Source organism: Apteryx rowi, unplaced genomic scaffold, assembly GCF_003343035.1.
Source record: "Apteryx rowi isolate R43461 unplaced genomic scaffold, aptRow1 scaffold_108, whole genome shotgun sequence".
Classification (NCBI taxonomy): domain Eukaryota; kingdom Metazoa; phylum Chordata; class Aves; order Apterygiformes; family Apterygidae; genus Apteryx; species Apteryx rowi.
The window spans coordinates 574,310-598,722 of record NW_020447286.1 but is presented as its reverse complement, the minus strand read 5'-3'; the positions used below and the strand labels follow the sequence as shown (position 1 = coordinate 598,722).

The 24,413-nt window shown below is 38.9% G+C and overlaps 1 protein-coding gene across 6 annotated transcripts in view; it reads right to left on the bottom strand.

The window, feature by feature from the left end:
• Positions 1 to 24,413, bottom strand: part of SEMA3D (semaphorin 3D) — a 155,034-nt gene that overhangs the window by 26,978 nt on the left and 103,643 nt on the right. For all 6 annotated transcript variants that reach the window (XM_026071370.1, XM_026071341.1, XM_026071352.1 and 3 more), the window contains 4 exons: positions 16,122 to 16,236; positions 15,650 to 15,719; positions 14,144 to 14,288; positions 597 to 819 (listed from right to left, as the gene is read on the bottom strand). In XM_026071370.1, the coding sequence (XP_025927155.1) occupies positions 597 to 819; positions 14,144 to 14,288; positions 15,650 to 15,719; positions 16,122 to 16,236 (553 nt within the window). The remainder of the gene's footprint in view (positions 1 to 596; positions 820 to 14,143; positions 14,289 to 15,649; positions 15,720 to 16,121; positions 16,237 to 24,413) is intronic.

Here is a 24,413-nt window from a genome sequence, read left to right as displayed (position 1 = left end):
TTCAATCCTGGACCTCTTATTTGGAGCTATTCATGTTCCAAAGTAATATTTTTAAAGTGTTTAAGTGGAATAGGGCAATGGCTTTAGGCCCAATTTTAAATGTTCAGTGTCACATAAAATTTAATACTGAAGCACTAAGTCACTTTTGATAATGGAAATTCCTCATCAAAGTTACTAAGTTTTTTTTTGTTTTTGTTTTGTTTTGCTTTTCAATGACTTACTGATGTGCTGCCACCAGGAATGAGAGCCAGACCACCACATAATATAATGTCAGGTACTAAATTGCACTCCGAGGGTAAGAAAGTCCAGTTACTCTCAAACCGAATTATCTCCTCAAGAGCAGGACGTGCTCATTTCAGTAGTGATTCCCTGAGCTGAGTCCATCTAATGTTAGTATTTTTATGAAGCGCTGGCACAGACTCAAGGGCAACTAAATCCCTCTTGAAGTTGCATGCAGGGAAAAAAGCATTACTTTTAAAAGAAGATTTTGAGCTTTGTGATGCTAACCAAAAGGTTTACTGGGGTCTGCTGGAGTAAAAGAAAACGTTCTTAAGGCACAAGTCTTGTGCAGAGTGATGATGGAAGCCCTCCCATACCTGTTCCTAGGAATATAACATCATACTGTCCATCTTCTGCCATGACGTGATCCACCACAATCTGTGTGAGCCGATAGTCCACATTGATTCGAGTGAATACCGGTCCTCCTGTCACTGGGTAAACTGATTTGTACATCAGTGGATGGCGTTTTATAAAACTGATGACTTCATCGGGAAAATCTCTGGTAGACTTTATAAGTGGGTCGTAGGTTTTGCTTGGACACTGAACAGAAGAGAGGGAACAAGAAGATGAGAGGAATATTAGGAAAGAAATAGGAGTAACCACAGATTTATTTGTGTGTTTTGAAGTCTAGAGGTTTCTATCCAGCTCCTCAGTTATCTTGAAAAGCAGGATACTTGCCCATGTGCCTAAATGGGAGTATAAGTTCAGTCAGTTGTTTCCTTAACCTAAAACCTTGGCCATGGAAGGCTTGTTTTGTATACACCTAAACATACAAACCCATTCAAACAATAGCAGCTATCAGCTGCTAACAGACATGTCTATAAAGCACTTTTGCCAGTGACCAGTTATTTAGCTTACAATAGAAATAGGTCAGTGTTTTTTGAAAGCATGGAAGCACACTGGGATGTCTGGCATTCACTTTCAGTGTATGCATCTTTGGCTCTTCAAAGGGTCATTTTCTTCCTTGTTTTGCCACTTTCTTCTCTTATCTTTTCATTTCAAAAGTGTTTCCCCTTCATCTTAATTTTCATTTGTCCTGCTCCCACCTATTTTCCTTTATCTTTTAAAACCACCTAAAACTTGCTAATTTGTTTCATCGCACCCATTTGTGCTACTACCCAGAATTACAAATCTTCAATTCCTGTTGGTAATATCTCCACACCTGCACCTACCCACACATATATGCATGCTTTGAAGAAACAACTCCCATAGATTTTTCTTCTTTCCCAGTCATAACTTTTGCTAACATAAATTGAAATATAGACAGGAGATGAATTGCTTCTCTAAGATACTAAGGAAAAGGCAGTATTAGAAAAAAGAGTTTGTCTGTTTGATGTTGGATAAAGTGCTAACAATCCATATTTATATATCTGTAGACACCAATTATTAAAAGCTAAAAATACTTTTTGAGCTACATCACCAAATGACTTTTAAGACCATAATCAAGACTCTTTCTGTTCCTTCATTTAGCAGTCTTCCTGAAAAGAGTATTAGATATGACATTAAGAGTCTTACCACTATCACCAATCATGACAATACAATATTGTTATTAACTTACTGCTTTCAAGCCATACATCCAGTACTATGATAGATTTTAAACTTTTTTTTCTTTGCAATATATGTTGGAGTCATCAAAATTTAGTCATTAACAATTCAACAATATAGGATAATCTCCATTTATTTTATTTTATTTTTTATTTTTTAGCATTTTGAAACTACGGGGATATAATACTATAATAGTCACTGAAAGTGTAGACCACATCAGAAATTTGGTCTCATATAAGTCACAAATTCAGTCCACACTCAATTAGAAACCAAGTCTTCTGCTGGAACAGCTGGGAACTCCCTTTGAAGCCAGTAAGAAATCAGGGTGTCCAGTGATTCATCTCATACTACTGACCAAAAAGCAGCAATAGTGCCCATTAGTTCATTCATTAAAAACTTTTTTTTTTTTTTAATCAGGAAAATTCTCATGATGGGATGCATACATCCATAAAGAGTTTCACCTTCCTCATTCCCTAACCCACTCACAAAATCCTTACTACTTTAGATATTTTCCAAGACAAGTAAATCAAGTGGATGTGAATGGAGTGAATGAATGACCTATTATTCTATCTAGTACGCCATTTCAAGGCACAGGTATCCATATACAGTTCAATTTGCTATATGCTGAATAAACTAGTTTTCCTGGTAGCTGCGTAGAAGACTTTCAAAGGTAAGTCTGCAGTGCCCTCCGGTGGCTACGACTGGATAATCTTAATTACTCAAACCGCAGGATCTAATCACAGATCAAATATTTTCTGCTTTTTGTATTTCCTCTGTGTTCAGCAAAGCCACAGAATACTTCCTCTCTGCACAGAGGAGGAGAATAATCAAGTACAAAAGCTTATAAAAGGAATGGAATATAAGCAGAAATATTCCTGCCAATTCCCTATTCCTGAGCGACTAGTGATGTCCAACCGCCCCTCTACTTGAGGCTGGGTTTCTGGACTTTCTGGATGAGAACTGGACAAGTGCCCCTCTGGCTTGCCTTGCTCTTTGCCTAATGCTTGATTCCTCTGGAGAATATGCCCAGAGTCACTGTGCTAGAAGGCCACTAGTAAGTGCTTTAACAATGTTCCTTTTTTTATTTTTTATTTTTTCTTACTTCTGGACTGAAATGCCCACACCTATCTTTTCCCTGTAGAGGCAATTAGAGGCCATAACTTTTTAACAAACTGCATATGCCAGTCTCATTTTTCTTTTTCTTATAACAAAGGCATATTCTGCAGATGCCAAATGTTCCCCGTAGCTCATTATTTCTCAGAGGCGACTTTTGTTACTCATTTGCATAGCTGAAAGTCATGTCCCAGCTGAGAGCTCCATGGCTGCAGCATCCTGCTCTCTGGCTCTGAACAGCACAGCCTCATCCTCTTCCTAGGATGCAGTGATCCCTCTGTTAGACCATCCTTGCCTGGTGTCTCTCGTTCACTGCTGAGGTTGGCTCCCACCTCTGTTTGGCCCTTACCGACAACCTAATCAAATTCAGCTGTTCATTTTTCTTACACACATCTTTGTGTTTTACTCCAGGCTGGTCTTCCTACTTCCTGCTTGGAGAATACCATAAACCTTCCTCCTCAACCTCCTTCAAGTCTCTCCTTAACATGCCTTTTAGTGTGCCCCAAGAACTCCTAGGAGACCGATCGTGTTGGTGCTTTACAACCCATAATCTCTCATGCTCACCCCTGTACCTGCTTTCCTTCCCGTGGCTTTCCACATCCTTTCACTGTCCCTTGTCTTCCACTTAGTCTGCCATCTGAGTCTGAGAAAGCTTTTATTTTCAGTCTGGATGCATCTAAATGCATTACTGGGCAGTACAAATCCTAGACAATAATAAGAACTGGAAACCTTCTTCCGGAGGATGACATCTTTTTATGTACATACTGCAGTTTGCTTAACTTTTAAAACTACTTTTTCCCTCTGCTTCCTGCCAGGTGGAGCCATAACACAGTTTGTGAAGGAAGAAATATGATGAAATAATGTCTTTGCAGTGTGCTGGGACAAAGTTAGGATTTGTGGTGAAGTTGCTTTGCGATCCTCCTTCATGGTTAATCCCTACAACAGAAGAACTTCAGTCTGCATCCCCAGATCTCCAGCTCAACACACCTTCTATCTATGGTGCCAATTAAGGGCTTGCAGTCAGGGTTTGTTCCATGACGTAAGGTTTGGCATTATCCAAAACATTTGCGTGAGGAGTGATACATACAGTGCCACGGGCTGAGCACATCCCTCTTCCTTTGGTGGTGCTTATTCTCATGGCAAGGCAACTTTGGTTACTGGGAGCAAAGCTCTCCCTGTGGGCTCAGTACCAGAGCCAGACCTTTCTCTCCCTTGGAGACCCTTCTCCTCCCCACTGACAGTTCCCTACCTGTGCTGTATGCATAGCAGAAGTCGGTAGGACAGTGCATGTCCAAAGCTTTGGTCTTGCAAATTTAGCCCCTGCTCAGCTCATATATGTATTGTGTACCCACGCCTAAGGAAGAATCAGCTTAAAATTCTTCACGTGGTAAGGACAGCTAATACAATGCAGAACTATTCTCTTCATATACAGTTCTATATGAACATGAACCTGCATAAATAAACTAAATAAAAAGATATAGCAACTAATTAAGCAAAATCTTCTGACTGAGTAAAACATTCTCAAAAATGTTAGAGATTACCTCTGATTATTCATAAATAAAACAGGTCGATGATGCACAGACAGCTAATGTTCTTATGGTTTAACTCTCTTACTCTCCAAAACAGAATGGCAACATTCAAATGTATGCAGGGGACAGTTGCTGGTCTATCTTCGACCCCAAATAGTGCCACAACACTGCTTGGGGGACACTAGTTATAGCAGGCCTAAAGGATGGCATGGCCCATACTAGCATTAAACAGCATGGTGACTGTGGGTCAGCACTTGAACCTGACTTCTGGTTCTGTTAGTAATCATGTAGCCTGAATGATTTAAAAGACCACAACCTATTTCCCGAACTTGCTTGGACCAATCTGTATAGCTATTTAGAGACCTCATAGACTTTTTGAAAGTACCAACTTGCTTAGCTCTGTTTCAATCAATAGGAGTCAAGCTCCTGCGACCATATCTTCACAAAGTCTCTGAAATTGGCTATTGAAAATAGGGCTTAGGTTGCTGAATCACCCAATGGCTTTTGAAAATTTCTCCATAAGACAGTAAATCTGTGCCAATTTGAATTAGGATTAAGATATCTTCACCACATGCTCAGTCATTTTGTTTCAAAATACAATTTAATGTACAGATGGGAAAGAACTGACAAGAAAACAAAGACATATCTGTATTACTGTCTTGTAATAACTACTCAAAGAACATTCCTTGAAAACACAGCTTAATACAAGTAGAAAGGAAGAAGATGAAAGCCCTATTGAGAAAACAGTTCATTTGGAAATATATGTACTTTTGTAGTGAGTTAATCCTATGGACTTTCTGCTGGCATTTGCACAAGAAATTTATCCTCTGGTTTTCTGAGCGTGGTCTCCCATGTTCTGTTTTCTGCTGCACTTTCACAGATTAAAAGCTTTACAAGGTTACACCCTCGAGGTGAGCTGTAATCAGCTTGGTTTTTGAAGATAACAATGTTAGTTTAATAATTTGACACACAGAAATACACGCTTTTGTATTACATAGCAAAAGACACTGCAGAATGGGTGTGACAAAAAAAGGTAATTTAGATTTTATACTTTTGGAAAAAAAAAAGTGAACCATATCACAAGAGAAATGATTCAGACAGCCCAATAACTATACAAACACCAAGTTATGTACACACTTGCAACATAAGCAGTGCTTCAGAAATGGACATTTCTCTGTATCTTTAGAACAACTTAGTTTGAGCCTCTTCTCACTTTCACTGGAATGAGACCTCAAAAACCCTACTGATTTCAAAAATAAATTTATGTTTATGGAACTGAACCAAAGTTTTCTGAACTCAGTAGAAAGAGACCCATGTTCTGTAATGACCTTTGAATCAGATTTTGCACCAATTTATTCGACACAGGACCGGAATCAAACTTATTCTTCTTTGCTTCCTCAACTGTGCAATAACCCTCTTTCCCCTTACTCAGTATTACAGTTTGATTTTCCTTTATATGTGCATTTTCTGTGGTTCATGCTCTCACTCACTACCTTTAAGATACAGTCCACATTTTCTGGGGCTCCGTTTATTGTTCAGCTATCCACAGCTGAATCCCAGAAATCTCCTTCTATTTGAAAAATGGGAGTAGCCCCATGAGTCTAAAAGATGTTCTAGATTTTTGCCAAATTTGGAATTTGAAATGCTTAAGCACCTTATCAAAAATGTATAAACAGAGGATGATGAGAGTAGTGACATCACTTACTAAAAACAACTAGGATAAAATCCATACCAATATGGAATTATAAAGCTGTTACAATATTCCCAAAAGCCCAAATCCTACCATGCATGATATAGGGAAATCTCTGCCAGCTTGTGCAGTTCATTTAGTAGAAACAAGGACTAAAGGTCTGATCCAAAGTCCACTTGAGTCAACAGAACCTTTTCCAATTATTTCAGTGGGCTTTGGATCCTATCCTAAGACAGCATGACCACCAAGAACAGCTGGCCAGGTGTGACCCTGTTATGCTTGGCAAAGGGAGCTATTTCCAGAGGCATCACTAGCTGTGGCATGATGAATGGAACACGGGAATGAAAACTGCATTTTGGCCACCCTTTGGCAAAGTCCTCAGGCAGCTGTTTAAAGCTGTGTCCACCCATCATTACAGAACAATTCCTGTAGGCTTGTGCTTCCTTTCAGAGTAATCAATAGGATGTATGATGATAAAGGCTGGATGGCCAAGGGGGTGAGTGAAGTAGCCTTTCACCTCTGAAAATGTGAGTTCACATCCTGCTGCATCTCCCATGTGATAACGGTGTGGGTGTTCTCTGCCCAGTTCACAGAGGACATTTACTCACATCATCAGCACCAGATGCGGTCTCAGATGTGTGACATCATCTCCCACTGGAGACAATGAAAGATCTGCATTCGTATCAAATGTCACAGGAGTAGGTTGGCAGGGTTGTCTCATGTGAATTACATGAGGATCCAGTTCCACAGAAGTTCTTATTATCACTACGCTATCTCAGCATCTTCTGCTTTTGTAATAGAGGTGGGATTCATCTCACTTAACTTAGATTCTTACCTTGTCTGTGTACGAACTGCACAAAGGAGGTTTCTATCTCTTTCTTTCTGACAGAGAAGTCTAAACAAGTAGCCTTGATATGATGTTTTTCTTATAGATAGTTAATGTCAAGAAAAATGAATCATCCTCAACCAATACTTCACATGGGAAAATCAGTTTTGCTAGGGATAAATCATGCAAAGAACATATTCACTGTGTAATTTATACTTCCCAGGTTTCTTACACCTTTGCTATCATGAATGATAACTTCATACAAATGTACATGTTAAGAAATGAAAAATAAAAACGAGAAAAAATAAACCCAGCAAAACAGAGTTAAAAGTGCTATGCATATCTCTGTTCAACTGCCATACAAACTCCAGGTCACAAAACTTTTAAAGTATCAATTCACTATTTACTTAAAGTCTTTTCAATGCCTTCAGTGTAATCTCAGTTTGACAATAACCATGCTGGACCCAGTTCTAATCCTAGCTGATCTGAAAAAATGCCTTTTTTCTTCCCTCACTCACTGTATCCAAATTTGATCAGGAGGTGGTAAATTAAAGTTAATCTTTCTCAACTAAAAGCAAATACACACTAACTCAGCTGCACTACACATAGGTGAGATTTTCTCTTTTTTCACTTGTCTTATTAAATTTGCAGCTTAGCATAGTACTGGATGTGTAGATCTCACACAATACTAAGACATACGGTGTGACTGTGTTAACATTATGTGGGAACTCTGGCCAAGATTTTCTCAAAGGCTGGTGCCAAAAGTTAGGCTCCTAAATAAATGCCTGATTTGCCAAAATGCATAGTGCTTCACACCATTCAGTGAAGTCAGGAAGAGCTGCTGGATCTAACACCTATTAAAATTGCGACAGTTATTTAGGAATCTAAAGTCTGTAAAAAAAAAATCCTTTTCATTTAGTAGTGTGTCTAATTCAGCAATGATGTTGACTACTGACAATTTTTAAACAGAATGCCCTTCCCTGTGAGCTTCAAGGGTTTCATTTGCTGCTGTGCCTAAAGTCCTAGTTTAAAAGTGACTTATCACATTGAGCCTTAGACCCACTTAACAGCCAAACACGCATAGACTGGGTGCACAACAGAGACTCGATAACATTGAGTGCGGGGGGCATCTGCTTAGCAAATTTCACGATGTCCAGGCTAGAAATTTTTATGCAATTCATAAGGAGAATTAAGCATCATACTACCCAGGCACTTTCTTGGGAGCATCTGAAGTAGCCAACAGGAAACATTAAGGATGTTAATCCTTAAATCTCCCCCATACTGGAGAATTAGATACTTTAATCTGGGCTTCTCTCCCGGGGGAAGGTTCCCTCTGTTCCAGACTCATGGACCTGAGCCATCCTGGGATCTCTCCCCCTCCTTCCTGTTGAAGGTGTTCCACTTTTCATGGAATAATTAAGTATTCGTTTAGCCAAAAGTAGAAAGAATGTTACATATTAACTAAGAAAGGAAAAGATATGTTTTCCACTGGAAAGCTCTCTCTTTAATATTAAGTGCAGCAGGAAGTAGGACACCAGGCTCTGCCTTACAGAAGAATGTATTAATCACAGCCAGGCACTAATACAGACATGGTCCTTTTCTCTACAGCTCTCAGGTAGTGAACAATTGACTAGCAAGAGGATACAGCAAAAAACAGGGTGCAGCAAAAGCCTTGCAGTCCATCAGCACTCTCCAATGGCATGAAGTAGTCTCCCAAGCTCTAAATGAGTTTCCTTATCACTGAATCATCAAACAAAAAGCAGAGAAACAGAAGCACTACCTTCAGCTAGTCACTCTGTGTTAAATGTGGACCTCCTTCCCCCCCCCCCCGAATATGTATACAAATGTATAGAGAAATGCAAAGCCTGAATACTGAGGGGCTAAGATGTAATCCTGATTACTGAAGCCTGGTGTGAGCTTTCAGGATGTCAAGAAGTACCTTAGGATATGGGGTACATGGCACCTAAATGATGATTCTCAGGACTTAGGCACTTATATGGTGTTGGAGATTTAGCTATAAGCCATTCTGAAGATGAGGCTTGGGTTCCTGAATCAGCTAAATACTGTGGGGCTCCTTCTCAGCAGTCTGATCAGGGCTGCACAATACATTTGGCATTTGGACATGCCTGCAGAGAGCCTTAGTGTTTCTCTACAGGATGGATGGGTTGTGCCAGAGAGAAAGTCTGGACTTTCAGCAGGAAGAATTTCTTGCTAACCTTGCAGCTACTCAGAGCAAGTGTTGAGGAGGCCAGGGGAGAGGGGAATGAATCAGGCTCTGAAGGGAAGAAGCAAACAGCACAAATCTTTAGTGGAATCAAGAACAAACCTCCTCCCTTTGTTGCACAAACAAATAATAATAATAATAAAAAAAAATCTCTAAACCAAGTTTAATGTCCCTATTTGTTTAGACAGCGCCTGGATCCCACTGGAGATAGGAAATTTGCTCTATGCTATTCCAGTGTCTACACTTAACACTTTGTATTTCTTTTCCATTTAACACACCTGTACTGTTGATAGTAGAGGCTGATATAAGAGAGCATTAATCTGACGCAAACCAGACTCAGAACGTTTGGGTGAGTGAACTGAACTTTGCAGGTGGCACTTCGTAATTCTCTGCCAACCTCTGCAAGTGGGAAAGGTGACTGGGTTCACAGAGTTTCGAAAGGCTGCTATGAGCTGAGACATGATTCATGTTTGGGGAAAACATGTTGGTAAGTAGGAGGAAGTGGAGGAGGATTTCTCAGGAAAATAAACCCCTACAGTGAAACATTTCACTTAATTGAGCATCCCCATTTACAGTGGGGAGATCAAAGGAGAGAGGAATTGGAGAAGTGAAAAATGCATTCCACCCCATAAAAGAGCAGGTGAAAGAGGAAGATAAGTCTAAAAATAACAAGGAAAACCTGTACAACCCTCAGTGTTTTATGAACGCAATTATTAAGGCAGCAGAACTAACCAGACGGGAGGACAGTGGGAAGCTTTTTGGCAGACAATGTTGTAGCATCTTTCTCTGTGGCTCAGCCAAGTCCCAGTGGAATGGACACAACATCAGGACCAGCCTGTGCATTGGGTTAGCAGAAGAAATAAAGGAAAGGGTTTCATTGAAAAAAGGGAGAAAAAGCAACAGAGAAGGAAAAAGACGAGAAAGATCACAGAACAGTCAAAATGTTGTCAGATTGTAAGGTTTTTGAAAAACAAAGTATTCAGGAGCTCGGGGCCATATTTTGGTGCTCAGATAGGAAGTGAAAAGAGGTGAGATGTAATGTTCTTAAAATGGACAAAAGGTGCATCTTCCATGCTGGACAGTTTCTTCTTGTGTCTAAGAAATGAATTAGAATGCAAAATTCTTATTTCGCTAATTCAGATATTCTTTTGAACTTTCAGAAAATCAGTTAATAAGAAATCCAGATCCATCTGAAAATATTTGGTGTTTCCCGGAATAAGAATTAAAGTCCATGGTACTTTGATAGATTGGATTAAATGTTAATCAGCATCTTCAAACACTGGCATTCCTCTAAAAATCTGGCCTCAGTGATGACCTATTCATCATCAATAAAAGGAGGATGGCTCCCTGTATCCCATAAGAGTTTCCAAATGGGCTGAATTCACTGTGAGGTGCTCTGATACTACAATGGTTACAGCTATAGAAATAGGCTAGAAATGTTCTTTGCTCCTAATTTCCTGAAAATCTCATTCTAATGCCTTCTCTCATCCCTCATAGAGCATTATGAAAACTGTTTTAGGACACAGAAGGAAATTCAGAACACGTTTTAAACAAAGTCCTTGACGACTTCTTTATCAACGGACAATTTCCTGGATGAATCCTTAAAAGACTGGAAGAAAACTGGTTTTGTTATCTGGGGACAGCTGCAGACATGCAAGTCCAATTTTTAAACAGCTAAAAAAGACACAGCAAAAGCTCACCGGGCTTTCAAGTTGCCCTGCATGCTAGGGCTGCCGGCTGCGTGTTTCTTTTGTCTCTTTCGCGCAGCTTCCAAATTTAAGTATATTTGAAGCCTTGCTTCTGTTTAATTTCCATTATTTCTGCTTCCTACCGACCCCGCGGGGAGAGGTTAGCATAAAAGAGCTGCAGGATCTGCAGCGTCAGAGCGTGTCCGATCAGAGGCCGGCCCGTCGCGGGCCGCCGAGCCGACACCAGAGGGCAGGCGGACCACGCCGCTCCGCCGCCCCCGAGCAGCCGCGTCTCCCGCTGCCCCGAGCGCAGCGGCGCTCCGCGTTGCGAAGGCGTGATCTCATGGTCGTGGTGGGAGTTTATCTCCAACACAAATTGCCACAGGAAGCATTTTGTCAAAATTTCAATATCAAAGTGGTCACAGCCCCTATAGTGAACAGCTTTATTTACTTAGGAGATAAAGGCAGCTGAGCAGAAAGTTAAATTAGGCTAAGCAGGCTCCTGCTTCTGTATAAATGCTGAAAGGAAGTCAATGCCTCTCTGGAAGCCAAACTTCAAAGGAAATCCATTTCATAACATAGCCATTTTTAGACGTGGCCAGTTACTTAAAATATAAGAAATATAAAATCAGGGGAGTGCTGGCCATGCTAATGGTAGGTGACACTTAGGTAGAGTTTTAATTAAAAAAAAAAAAAGAAAAAAAGAAAAAAAAGCTCTTGTAATTTAAAAATGGATAGATTATCCATTTTGGCATTGTTCTGAGCACTCTTGAACCATTCCATAGCTGGCAAAAAGTGGTGAAATTTGTCTTTAAGGAGTGGTGTTTCAGCACTTACACAAACTGTAGCTTTCTGAAGGCATGGAGCATACCACTTCTGCTCCTTACCTTTGAGCACTGCTCCCCATTTTCAGATCTCAGCCTAAATCTGTTCAGTTCCAGAGGCCTGGCTTAGTCCATTATAAGATGAGAACATGGTATAAATCTACTTTTTATTTGGATACCCTATCTTAAACCACATAGCTTAAAGTATATTGCAATCTGTGACTATTCCAGCTCACTAAGACAAAAGATAAATAACTATGCAGCAATACATTTACCTTATCTACATAGTAAATATTACAGATATCCTTCTTCAGAGAGCTTTCTTCAGTAAAATCCATTTCCCTTCTCAGCCTTTGGTCAGACAAACTCCTACAAAAACCCACCGGGTATGGAGGTCCTGAGGATTTTTATGGGACCATTTTCTCACAGCTGTTATCAGGTGCTTAAAGGAAGCAGTTCTAGGGGTGGCTTATGGAAAATATCTGTTTTTTTTTAAACTTCCCAACCTTTAAAATACTTTCATGGATATTCAAATCAGTTATACAGATCAGTGTTGACATGCTTCAGCATGACATATTTCCTTCCTTGTGAATCCCAGCTCAACCATGTGATGGCTAATACACTCAAAAATGCAATGAGCTTATGACCCGTCTGTCTGTGCAGAGTGTTCATCCTTATGGGGCACTGTGAGTTTTTCAAGAGAGTTATTTTAATCTCCTTAGATACCATGGGACCAGCTATTGTTCTCACTGGCACCATTTTTGTACTTAAAATTAAATTCATCTGCACTTCTTGACCAGTAATAGAGTTCCATGTGGTAAAAAAATAATACTTAAAATAATTAAATGTAATCTTTTCTGGGAGCACCATACATTCTGCACAAGAGAGAGACATGTAAGTCTACAGTGTCTAAATTAGGAGTCTACTTGCTCCAGCAGTTCAGATCCTAGGCGGGCTGAATCAGGCTCTGAAGCTGCCTTGCTCTTTGCAGAGAGCGCCACCGTTTCTATCTTGCCTACAGTTAAAGAAGCGGGTCAGGGCTCGGGACCTGGCCTGCTGAAGTGGCAAATGGGGAAATGGCTAGTTCAACAGTCAGTTCAGGCCTCTGTTTGGGGGTAAAGAAATCGCAAACTACGACATCCAGAACTCTGCTGAAAATTATACCCAAATACATAAGTGTTTGAATGTACTATTCAAAGATAAGCTGTTCAAATATGTATTATAGATGCCCCATTCCTGCTAGTACCGCTGATCACTCAGAAATATAGAACAATAGTGAACTTAGCAGTAGGGTGCATTGATGATGATGATGAAGAATACACAGAGACACAAATAAAAGTATGAAAAGAAGAGCTAAATGAGCTAGAGAATATGGCCTGAAACTAAGGTTACACTGATGCTGACATCCCAGAAATCACACAGAGCCACCCAGGTGGCTTTTAGCCGAGGCATCAACGCCAGTCTAACTTTGCTTTGCTTGGTGCTCGGCTGGATTTACACAGCTGCCTAGTACTACTTTAATCTGTACCTGACCTAGATAATATAAAGCTATCTTGGGTAATATCTATCTTACTCTTAAGTTATTTCTCTTCTGCATTCTCAGTATGATTCTACTCACTTTATTTTCTGATTTTTTTAAATAGTTGCATTTTTTGGAAATATCTTTTTCGTCTTCAACTGTGAATGCAGGTAGGTCCATGCTTTTCCAAATTTAATAGTAACACAAAAAGTGGAGAGAGAATTCTTTAATGAACTTTTTCAACATTTCCCTTTTTGTTTTGGCCCAGCTGTTACATCTGAAGTCTAACAGATCAGGATTTATAAGATATTAAGCTTAAGATATATAAGATATTAAACTTCATTTTTCTTCCTATCATTTATCTTTTTTCACATAAAATCTGCAGCAACTAACTACTTATTTTACTTCATAACATACTTATTTTACTTCATAACACAACATATGGACATGCACACATACACACAGTAGAATCAAAGATTGTATCTCAAGGAACAGGATTGCAACAGACACAAAGATAAAAAGAAAAGTCAGAAATGTGAGAATTCAAATAAAATACCTCTTCATAATTTAATATCCTGCAAAGAAAAGTATTTAGCTTTTTATGAAGTGTTGATGTCTCAGAGGTGATCTCTCCCAACAGATGGGAATACAGCTGAATAGTAGGAGACCACAATATGAGAGACAATCAGGAAATAGACAGTCTGGACACAATGTTATCTCAGAGAAGTGGAAACTGTATATATATATAAAGGGTAGGTAGAAGTTTGAGCTGTCAACAGTAGGGAAAGGGTTGAGAGGATAATTTAAAACATCCTGAGTGGAAAATGCAAGTTACTAATCCAGAAGGGAGAAAAGTATAATGACCTTTGAGTAAAAATAGAAGTTTGCAATTAAGACGACACTTACTGTACCAGGCCTGGGATACGGGATGCGACCTTCGTATTGTACCCATCGATGATCCGCACTCTCTTTGTGAGCGTACGGGCCATTGAAAACAGCTCTGATGTCTGCCATGCTGTACACACAAACTGCAGAGCCCTTGAAGACGGAGCTGCAAAGAGAAGGCAGATTGATATGCGTGTTGCAGGAGCATGTTAAGAAGCACATCTTGAGCGCACGCCTCAGCTACCGGATCAATTATTCCACTGAGTCTGATGGGCTGTGCACCAAGTGCTGCACCTGAGAGCTGTTATAAATGGTGCTAAATAAGACACTGTGTACTGGTCTGATAACTTCATCTGCTTTATGTCGCTATCATTGCAGTTTAAAGCTTTGCTCACTTGCACTTGCTAGCCTTTGGGATCACTTGAAAGACTGTCATTTTTCCTAGTGGCAGACTGATTCCAGATGATTATTGACTGTTCCAGATGATTATTGACTATTATGATTAGGACTTTCAGTAGCTGAAGGCATTCCTTTACAATGTGTTCACTTCTGGAAGTCTGCATTTGAACGATTCTATAGGTGATTAGGCTTAGAATTACAGGTACATAGAACAGAGTTAAAATAAGAGATAGGAATGAACGTTCTGTGTCTTCTTCTAACAAAACAGTTCAGTTCTTTAATGAAAACAACACCAGGTTGCAGAGAGATAAGTACTTTAGTTATTTCATAGGCCATTTGGGGCAACATTTCATTCAATTCTAAATATTTCATGTGGTTATATGTTCTAAGGAGCCATTGTAGAGACTGCTTCGTACTTAAGGAATATCTTGACAATTTTTCACCGTGCTTGCACTGTTCAAGGTATGACTAGTCCTTACTAACTGCACTAAATTCAGAGGTTCTGGAGACAAAAGAAATAATTATTAATTTTCTGTATGACAGTTCTGTATAGCATGCCTCGCTATGAGAACTGAGATGTTCATTAATTAATTAATCTATCCCTCTGAGATAAAGATGAATTATCCTTCCATCAGCTCTGCCTATAAAAACGGTGGTGCTTTATGAATTTTTCATTACCAAAAATGGCATCTTGATATGTTGCTTTAAAGCACAATGCTTTTTGATCTCAAGACAGAGCTGATGTCAAGCTATTGCTTATAGAAATGGTGATGTTTGATGACAATAAATTGTCTTAAATAGTGATTATTTGGTACTTAATAAATAGGGTTGTTGTTTGTAAATTCAACTATATTAGACTAAATTAAATCAGTATGTTTTTGTTTGTTTTTAAATTTGCATGCTACTGTTCTCAAAAGTTAGGCACACAAAAGTTTAGGGACATAAATTTATACTTCCATATCTGAAAATATTGTCTATATCGATTAGAGTCCTAGTATTGTAAATCTTACTCAAGTAGTCTCCCATTGCTCTTAAGAATCAGGATCTAGTGATATCAGGGTTTTATGAAAGGCCTGAGCAAAACCTTCAAGATTGGTTCTGAGGGGCAAATATAATCCTAACACATACCTTGTCGTAGTGAAGACTCCATATACAAGAGGGTTTCTCTCATCTCTTGTAGAAAGTAAGAATATATCTTCTGCAATGGGAAAAAGGCTTTTTTTATTAAACATCCATTGAACATTTCTGTATTTACTATTTATAATTTGGAGATTTGTGAATAAATAATTAAACTTTATTTTTAGTCTTAATTTGTGCCACATGAATTCGTGCTAATATTCTGAGGTTTCTCCATTTGCAGATAGTCTGTTTTCTATACAGAATCACCCAGTCATTTTCCAGGTAGGGGAGAGAAAGTAGAAAAAAAAGAAATTCTGAATGGAATAATTCCAGTTATAATCAGGGACCTCTAATAAAAGGCAGTGATATTGCCAGCAGTGGAAAATGAGCGAAATCAGAATGAAACATGGTGCTTCTACTAAGCAGAAACAAACAAGCAAGGCTGATGACAAAACAAGCCATTAAGGATAACTCAACTTACGCAATTCATCAAAATGTGTGTCGGCTCCCTCAGGACCAGGTATGGAGCACACAAGCCTAGCTTTCAGAAAAGTAGTCCACTTGTTTATTAGGCTCCGTTGACCTCCCATATCATTCTAGTAAAAACAGTAAAAAACACAACTGTGATTTTTTTGTCTTTGTTTTTTTGAAGAGCAGGACAAACTTTTTATAAGTAGCTCTAGTAGATACTTCTCAGCTCAGAGAATGAGCAATTAAAATTTCCTAATTGTATCCAAAGCTGTTTGCAATACTCTCTGAACAGCTCCACAGCTGGAATGTCCCAAAACATATGTCTATGCCATGTGATTTCTTGTTCCCTGTAAAGCTATTTTTTGTAATCAGTGTTTCTTCAAGAGTTGTTTACAAACTCAATAATATTACAGAACATTTTGGATAGATTTCTCAAAAATGAAAAACTATATTCACCAGCAGTTCCAGAGATGTAAATACTGCACTGTTTGTTTTATGTGTGTATCACACAGAGATATGCACTCCAGAGAAAACCAGTCATATTATTTTAATAATCATTGTTATGGAAATATCATTCTGTCCTCCACAGAAGGGATCTTTTTCCCCATCTATTTTACTTTAGCTTTCCAAGATATTAGGACACTTGCCCAGACTCTCTGTAGTCAACAGAGGAAGGATTGCTGGAGATCTGGATTGCCCTTCTGAAAAGTAGGTGTCCTTCTACTGACTATGATCTTATGACCCTGTGTGCTTCAATTAGGTGCATAAAGATAGGTGAAGGAAGACAGGACTTGATAATTCCATCTAACTGCATTTAAGAAATTAAGTTATTTCTAAAATGACTGGAGATTTTCAAAACCTTCCTTTGAAGGAAATAGAATGCTATGACAGAAGTGTTTCAAAATGCTGATGCTTGTAACAAGGAGTATGTCAAGGGCAGTAATAACCAATTGTCAGGAAAGAAAAAAATGGGGGGAGAGTGGATCTTAGAAGGAAGTTTTAAATTTTACAAAGCAGGAACTAGGAGTCTGCTTAGGAATTTACTTCCTTCCCCAGAGTATATGAACAATCTAATGATTTTATGTGTTCCCTTTCATCCCAAATCACAGATAGGTTTCAGTTCCACAGTGCTATTTAGGCACCAAATTTTACACATTGACATCTGCAAGGACAATGATGCTCGAGCAGGAACCAAGAATTCAAAGACTTAAGAGAAATGTTCTCATCACTAACAGTGGTCTGTAGGCTCTATATTATTCCATGAAGATGTCTACCTCACTTCATTTACAAACTATGAAACTGTGAAACTTAGAGGGTCTGTGCACTGCAAATATTAGGCACCGCAAATATGGTCATAAATAGTTATCACCTCCACAGTCATTAGAACAAAGCATGCTTTTAAAAAAAAAAAAGACTTTGTAAAGGTCAATTGACTCTGAAGGTCTAGAACCAGTCAACAGGAAACACTGGGTAGAGGGGCTTAAGTGGTATTTCCATGGATTATATTCGGCCATCCTACAGCCCTATAAAGGCTGTATCATAAATATTACAGGCATTCAGAAAGAAGGTATAAGTGCTGAAGTTCACTTCACAAGGAGTAGCAATTCTCTGGTAATGCACTCTAACTGACTTCCCTTTTCATGTATTTGCTACTTTTAGATAGTTTAGCTCAGTTGGAAATGATTTTTGTTAATATATCGCTTTTGGAACTCCTGCTCTTACAAGAATTGCTACCTCCGCTCTTGATTTCCTGAAGTCCTGCCAAGCCTGAAGCTTTGCATCTAGCCAACAGATTTATTACAAAGGTGTCAAAATTAGCAGCCTTAAGCCAATAGGAGAAGTCAGCTGTGCTTGTGTGTGTTCTGTTCAAAGGCATGGCAGATAAACTTTGTGGCGTAATTAAAACCAAACAATTACAAAGATATGACAAAGACTCTTAAAAAGAAAGAAAGGAAGAAAAAAGTGTTAAGCTTTTCCTTCCTCTGGTAATTCAGATTAGCTAAACAATTCTTCTGTTGCAGCGCTTCAACTTAAGCTGCTGGTGGATGCTCACATGACTCTGAGATGTGCATGACTGGCTGGGTAGGATCAGAAAGCAGGGAGACAGCAAGAGGTGTTGGGGTTGGAATGGAAAAAAACAGCATTGTCTAGCTCCTGCTCCTGTCATCTCAGACATTCAGCTTCTGCGAAAGACTGGAAAATCCACACTTGTGTTTTACACCCTTAAGCTGTGATCCAACAGAGTATTTTCGCAAATGTTTATTTTAAACATATCAATAGTTCCACTGAGTGAGAGAGTCTACTAAAGAGTAAGTACTGCAAACCAAACACTTTGCTGGAAGGAAGCAGTTTTAGCAAGTGCTATGTATTTTAAAGTATAAAATTCCCTTGGATTTGAGAGGTATCCATATTTCTTCACGTTCAAGCCAAGACACGATGTTAACCATGTTATTTGAATTTAAGAGACATTAGTAGAGACATTTAGTAAGTGTGCCTTATGTTTGAGGTATATATCCAAATGTTGCCAATAATACTATACTAATTATAAGGGAACAAGGAGAAATCAATGACCAGCCAGCACTCCAAACCAAGTCCTTCTGCGGCCAGAGACTGGAAAACTCATGGTGAAAAATTTACCTGAGACAGAAAAGACCCTTTACTGGTTTATACAGTTCAACATATAATATGCTGATGTACCCTTCAACATGCTTCTACCTACTGATGTCTAAAATGTATATTTTATTACTTTGGGTTTTTTTTTATTTGATAAGCAGTCATATAATACTTTCAGCTCTCTTCTGCCATCTCTGAATAATGTGTGCCTAATGATTCACTGACTGTGAAAGTGCAAGAATTGATGATGGCTGTGGCAGTTTTATCTACAAGGTGGACTTAGCTCAGCTCAGAGCAAGGAAGTTCAAAACCCATCAGCAGTTTAGGCACATGTCTACTCACGGATTCCTAGGTAGCAGCTGTCTTATGATGAAGCCTTGGACATTTCCATGTTGTGAAGGAAGGGCAGCCCTTCCTTCCTAACACTATTTCTTTGGTACATATTAGGTTAGTCTTTGAGACTTGTCTTGAAGTTTCAACTGCTGGAAAACACGTGATTATCTGCCTTTTCTTCAGACCATGTTGGCATGAACTAATTATTAGCCTTGTATCCTATCTGCTGACTTTGATATAAGTTCCTCAAGTCATCATATTTCATCACTATTGGCCCCTGAAAGGCTGGGTAAAGGAGATATCGGCCCAACATCTGGTTGAGACAGGGTTGGTACACAATGAAAACAATCTCTTCTGTGGAAAAGTTGATTTAATAAAATCAGTCCACAATGAATCACTGGCATGTAATAAAATGCTGCAAAGCTGGATGCAGATCATTACATTAATGTACCAAGATGTACAGGCTGAGCAATCAGTGGATTAGAAAAAAGGCTGAATAAGAAAGCAAAGATAACATGGGTAGGAGAGGGAAAATCAGCAAAGGAGAGGCCAGCCAGTGCAGAGGTGAAGAGAAAGGGGGAGTTAACGCAAATTAACAGAATCCTAAAATCAGTTTGACTGATTTACACCGACCAAGGATTGGGCTCAGGACTGCTGGAAGCGCGTGGTGTGTTGGACACACTGAAATGATTCTGACCAGGAGATATCAGGACTAAAGGCAAAGAACACTGGGTGTTTCAGTGAGATGAAACAAGAAGACAAAACAAATTTAAGTGCTGAGAGCAGGGAAAGGCAGAATGCACAATCCTTTCGTTCCAAAAATATGGCTAATCTACTTTTAACAGACAAGCAGCCACAAGTATCTGAAATCTTATCTCACAAAATATCACTTCTAAGCGCACTGGATTAACAGTGTTTACTATAAACTTTGTTACATTATAGATGAAGACACTTAAGACTGCATATTTCTTTTTGAATATAAATAAAGGTTTAATTAGCACTTACTGCTTTGCAGTCTCACAAGCTGCAACAGATACCAACACTTCCGTCTGAAATACCTTCTTTATAATAGAAAAAAGTGCCTGTAAAAACTCTGTTACTTGTGTTTATCTGACTTAGAGATTTAGATAAATTGTTAGCTAGAAGGCAGACAGTTCAATGTGTCATGTGTAGAGAATAGATTAAAAAAAAAAAAAAGAACCACAAAGACCTAAACACAGAAATTATCTACATAAGTGAGGAAGCACTTCATTAAGATATTAATAGAAATAATTTAGAAATAAACGAAATATTTTAAATGAAAAATAAAGACTTTTCTACTACAGAAAACTTCAAAACTTCAGTCTTTTGCTATGATTTGGTTCTAAAAATAATTAGAGTTGGATTGAGAAATCAGGTTTCTACCAAGCTACAGTAAGAATTCAAATATTTGATGCACAACTTGGATGAGAATAGGTACACCTGTAAATATATGGCTTTCTGAAAGCACTAAATAATGCTGTTTAAATGCCATAATGTAACATTTGTGAAGTAAATTAAGGTCATATCATATATTTTTCTTGGTAAAAAGCATATGCATATCTGCAATTCTATGCATATCTGCAATTTATTTATAACAGAACAAAACAAATGTGATTTTCAAACCCTTTGGTTAGAGATGTTACCAGCTTATTGTGAAAATAAAAACTATCAGAAAAAAAAAAAAAAAAAGGAGCCAGGAACAAGTGGTTTAAAAAACAAGCTATATTAAAGACTTTCTGTTGCCTCAATTTTCCATTCTGCTGTGTCTTCTACATGATATAAATTTAGCTTCATCAAAATGCACAAACGTAAGTCTTAGAATGCACTAGGCAAGCAAACAGATGGCAACAAAGCTAAGGAACATCTGCATCTTAGGGGCTCTAAATCTTTTGTTTGTTTGTAAGTAATAGTGACAAATTGAGCATTAGAGCAGAAAGTGCAGTTTTTTTGAAAATCAATCAACATCAAAGATGTCAAACACTGTGATTCATAAAACTTTTAAAATAGCAATTATCCTGAACAGCCACTTAAATCAAAAAAGACAATGAGTGGAATTTCTAGAAACAGGTTATTAATTAGAGCCACTGGCAAGATGTGCAAAAGGATCCTCCAAAGTAAATTCCTGGCCTGAACAAAAGGAAATGCTGGAGAACAGAGGGGAAAAGTGCTGAAACTGCAAAAGGCCCTGAAGCCCTTCTTTTGTTTGCAGTCTCGCTAAGTGGTGAAGCCACCATAAACAGATTAAATCCCCCGCAGCAAAGTCCTACGCTATGGAAAAACTAGCAGACTTCAGCCATTTTTATAAATGGAGAAACAGCCAGCATTCTTATCAGTGGATTTCTGTCTGCAAAGTCATATTTCTTTTTTAAATTATTATGTTTTATTGAATACATTCTGGCTGTACCCAACTCTCTTAGGTACTGGCCATACATAGGAAAACAAGGTCTTCCTTCACAAATCTAGCTTCAAAATCTCTGGACTGAACCATACTGATGTCGAAGGAAAGATTCCTCCCATGATTTCAACAGTCTGTGTGTCAGATCCAAAAGCATCAAGCAACACATGAAGTGTGACTGAGAGAGAGAATAAAAATGCAGTTGAAATATAAACAAGAGAAACATTATTTAAATATTGGACTGCTCTGTTATGGAAGTCTGGAGTAATTTTGGTAAAGCCAGTTCATCTTTCTGTCTCCAGGTCTTATCTGAAAGTGAAGGTGGCCATTCTGTCTAGCATTTCTGCTATTTCTATGAGACGACAGAGCCTTTGCATGGGAATGCTTCTCACCATGGGATCGTATACTGTTTCATACAAGGTGGCTTCAACTCTTCTGGGCACTGTGGATATGCTACTTTATAATACTTTTGCCTCTTGATCTTCTATAGCCAAAGATCAGGATCTGAGTGGGACTCAGCCACACCTACCACATCCTTACTCAGTAACACATGTTATTGAGTACAAAGTACCAGAATGGTATAAATCTTCAGCACACAGACTGTGCATTGCAAGGTCTCTAGCATCGCAGTAGGACTGGCACAGAGCTAGAGCTAAATTGAACAAAAAGTGAGAACATGCACAGACAGCTGATATGAACTGCTTAGAGTTGCACAAGGCTTGGGATAAAATGAGCCCTCCTGATTTCCAGGGTAATGCATCAGCCTGATACCTCTACAGTCCTCCTCAGGCCTTCTCAAACTACAGGCTGCATGTCTTTTATCTCCTCCAGAGACACGATCAGAAGTTTCTCTAGATTTGTGAGGCTTAGCCGTTGAGCTTTCCACTAGGCAAACTTGCTTTCACAGCTGGTTTGACCATTTTCCACGTCCTTCTTCAGAGCTGGGTACCGTCATGACACAAAACAGAAAACAGTCTAGAGTACAGATGTGCAAACTCCAGACTGCCATTGGGTCCTTGGGGGCTGTCATGTCTGAAAATCTTTCTGAACTCAGAGCCTGTTATAGTCCAGCACCTAACACATCACTGCTCCTGCCTTTCTGCCTATATTCCCCATCTTGAGAAGAGCCACAGGGTCAGGCAGTGACACTAAACAGTCTTTATCTTTAACGTAGTATGTTTACTGCTCTCATACGCTGTCACTCTGTACTAGCCCTGTACTGGCTGGCCTCATTGCCTTAGCGTAAACCACGCTGTTTGCTGCAAAAGGAATTGGGAGGTTAAATAGTATCTTCTGCAGACTAAGATTATAGGTTGAGGATCAGATCATTCAGTGAGCTCTGTGCAAGTACAAAGCCGATTGCACAACCAGGGTTGAATATAGATCTCAAAAACAAATCAAACAAAAAAGCCAACCATTTGTCTTATCCTGTGTCCTTGCCCAACTAGACACCAGGCTTGGGCAGCAGGGGCACAAATCTTCGTAGCCTGTAGCAAAGGTGCTGCGGCTAGTCTCACGCCTGATTTTGACTTCCTCTGCTAAAACGAGTGAGTGCCTGGTAAGACTGAGCCAGGGAAGCCATTGGCCTGAATCCAGAGCAAAGCTCAGATAGCTGAACACAGGACAAGATGACTTAGTGCCTTGACCACACACCCTGAGTCGTCGGAAAACTTACATGAGACTTGCAGGGTAAGGATGCCATTCTGGGCATTCACATATTTCTAGACCTTAAGACAATTGGAAGGAGGGTCTTTATCATAAACCATAGCTAAAAGTGGAAGACTGTAGTCTGAACAGGCCACATCCACTATGGAAATGTCCTTTGTCTGAACTATGGGTCAGAGAAATGGTATTTATTTTAGCTTTGAGTTCCTGCTCTTCAAGCAGATTTGCTGCCATTTCATTCAGAGCGGTAATTTACTCACGTTAAGCATGCACAATTATTTGGTTCACTATGGAAAATGTTGACTCTTATTTTGGAAGATATTTAAACATCATACCCAGAGGTTTTTACTGGGTTATCTTTGGATGGGATCCAAATTGGAAAATCTAACCGTACAGTAAAGAAAACTTCTGGAATGTTGCTATGCATACCATGAGAAAAACAAAAGCCAGAAATAAATGGTCTCAGGTGAAGAGACAGAGATGACAACAGCAGGCTTGAATGTGTTTCAGGACAAATATAATAATAAAATTAAACTTTTCACTGATAAAGCTCCACTTTACCTCAGGGCCACTCAGTAATCATGCTAAGATCGCACAACACATTGTTTGTCGGCGTTAAGAACACTTCCCAAAACTGTTCAAAGACTGCCACAGACTACATGTACTCTACTATGTTCATCACTGGTCTGTTCACTCCAATGTCGATGGGAATTTCAAGTGAGCAGAAGATGATGGCTGAAATGAACACAGTTTTTTAAAGAATTCTCGGTCAAAAGCAATCTTAAATTTTGAGTATAATCTGTTTACAGTTTATTCCACCATCTGATATGCCTCTACCTGTCTGTTGTCTGAACTCTCATATATATTTAAAATTAATTATATGGTATAAATACATAAAAATGATATAAAATGACAGAGGAAAAATCTTCAAGATATGAAATGTAGCATTCTTGACCATGAAGCTATAGGCAAGTCCAGTGACTAGACAGATCACACAATTAGATCTAATAGCAGCCCTGAATTTATATGGTTTGAGTAGCTGTTTTGTGAAGTATCATAAAGAAGTAGGCAATGCAATATTAGGATAGGCTATTTCTTTCTGAACAATCGAGCCTGAATTCACCACCCAAAATTTCATGTTGTTGAATAATCAGGGAGCTAATTTTATGATGTCAGAAAATTTCCAGAAACACAGAGCCATCATTACTACTTTTAAAGATATTTAAAGATCTGAACCAAAGCAGACTGAAGTCAGGGACTTTGGATTAAGCCCCA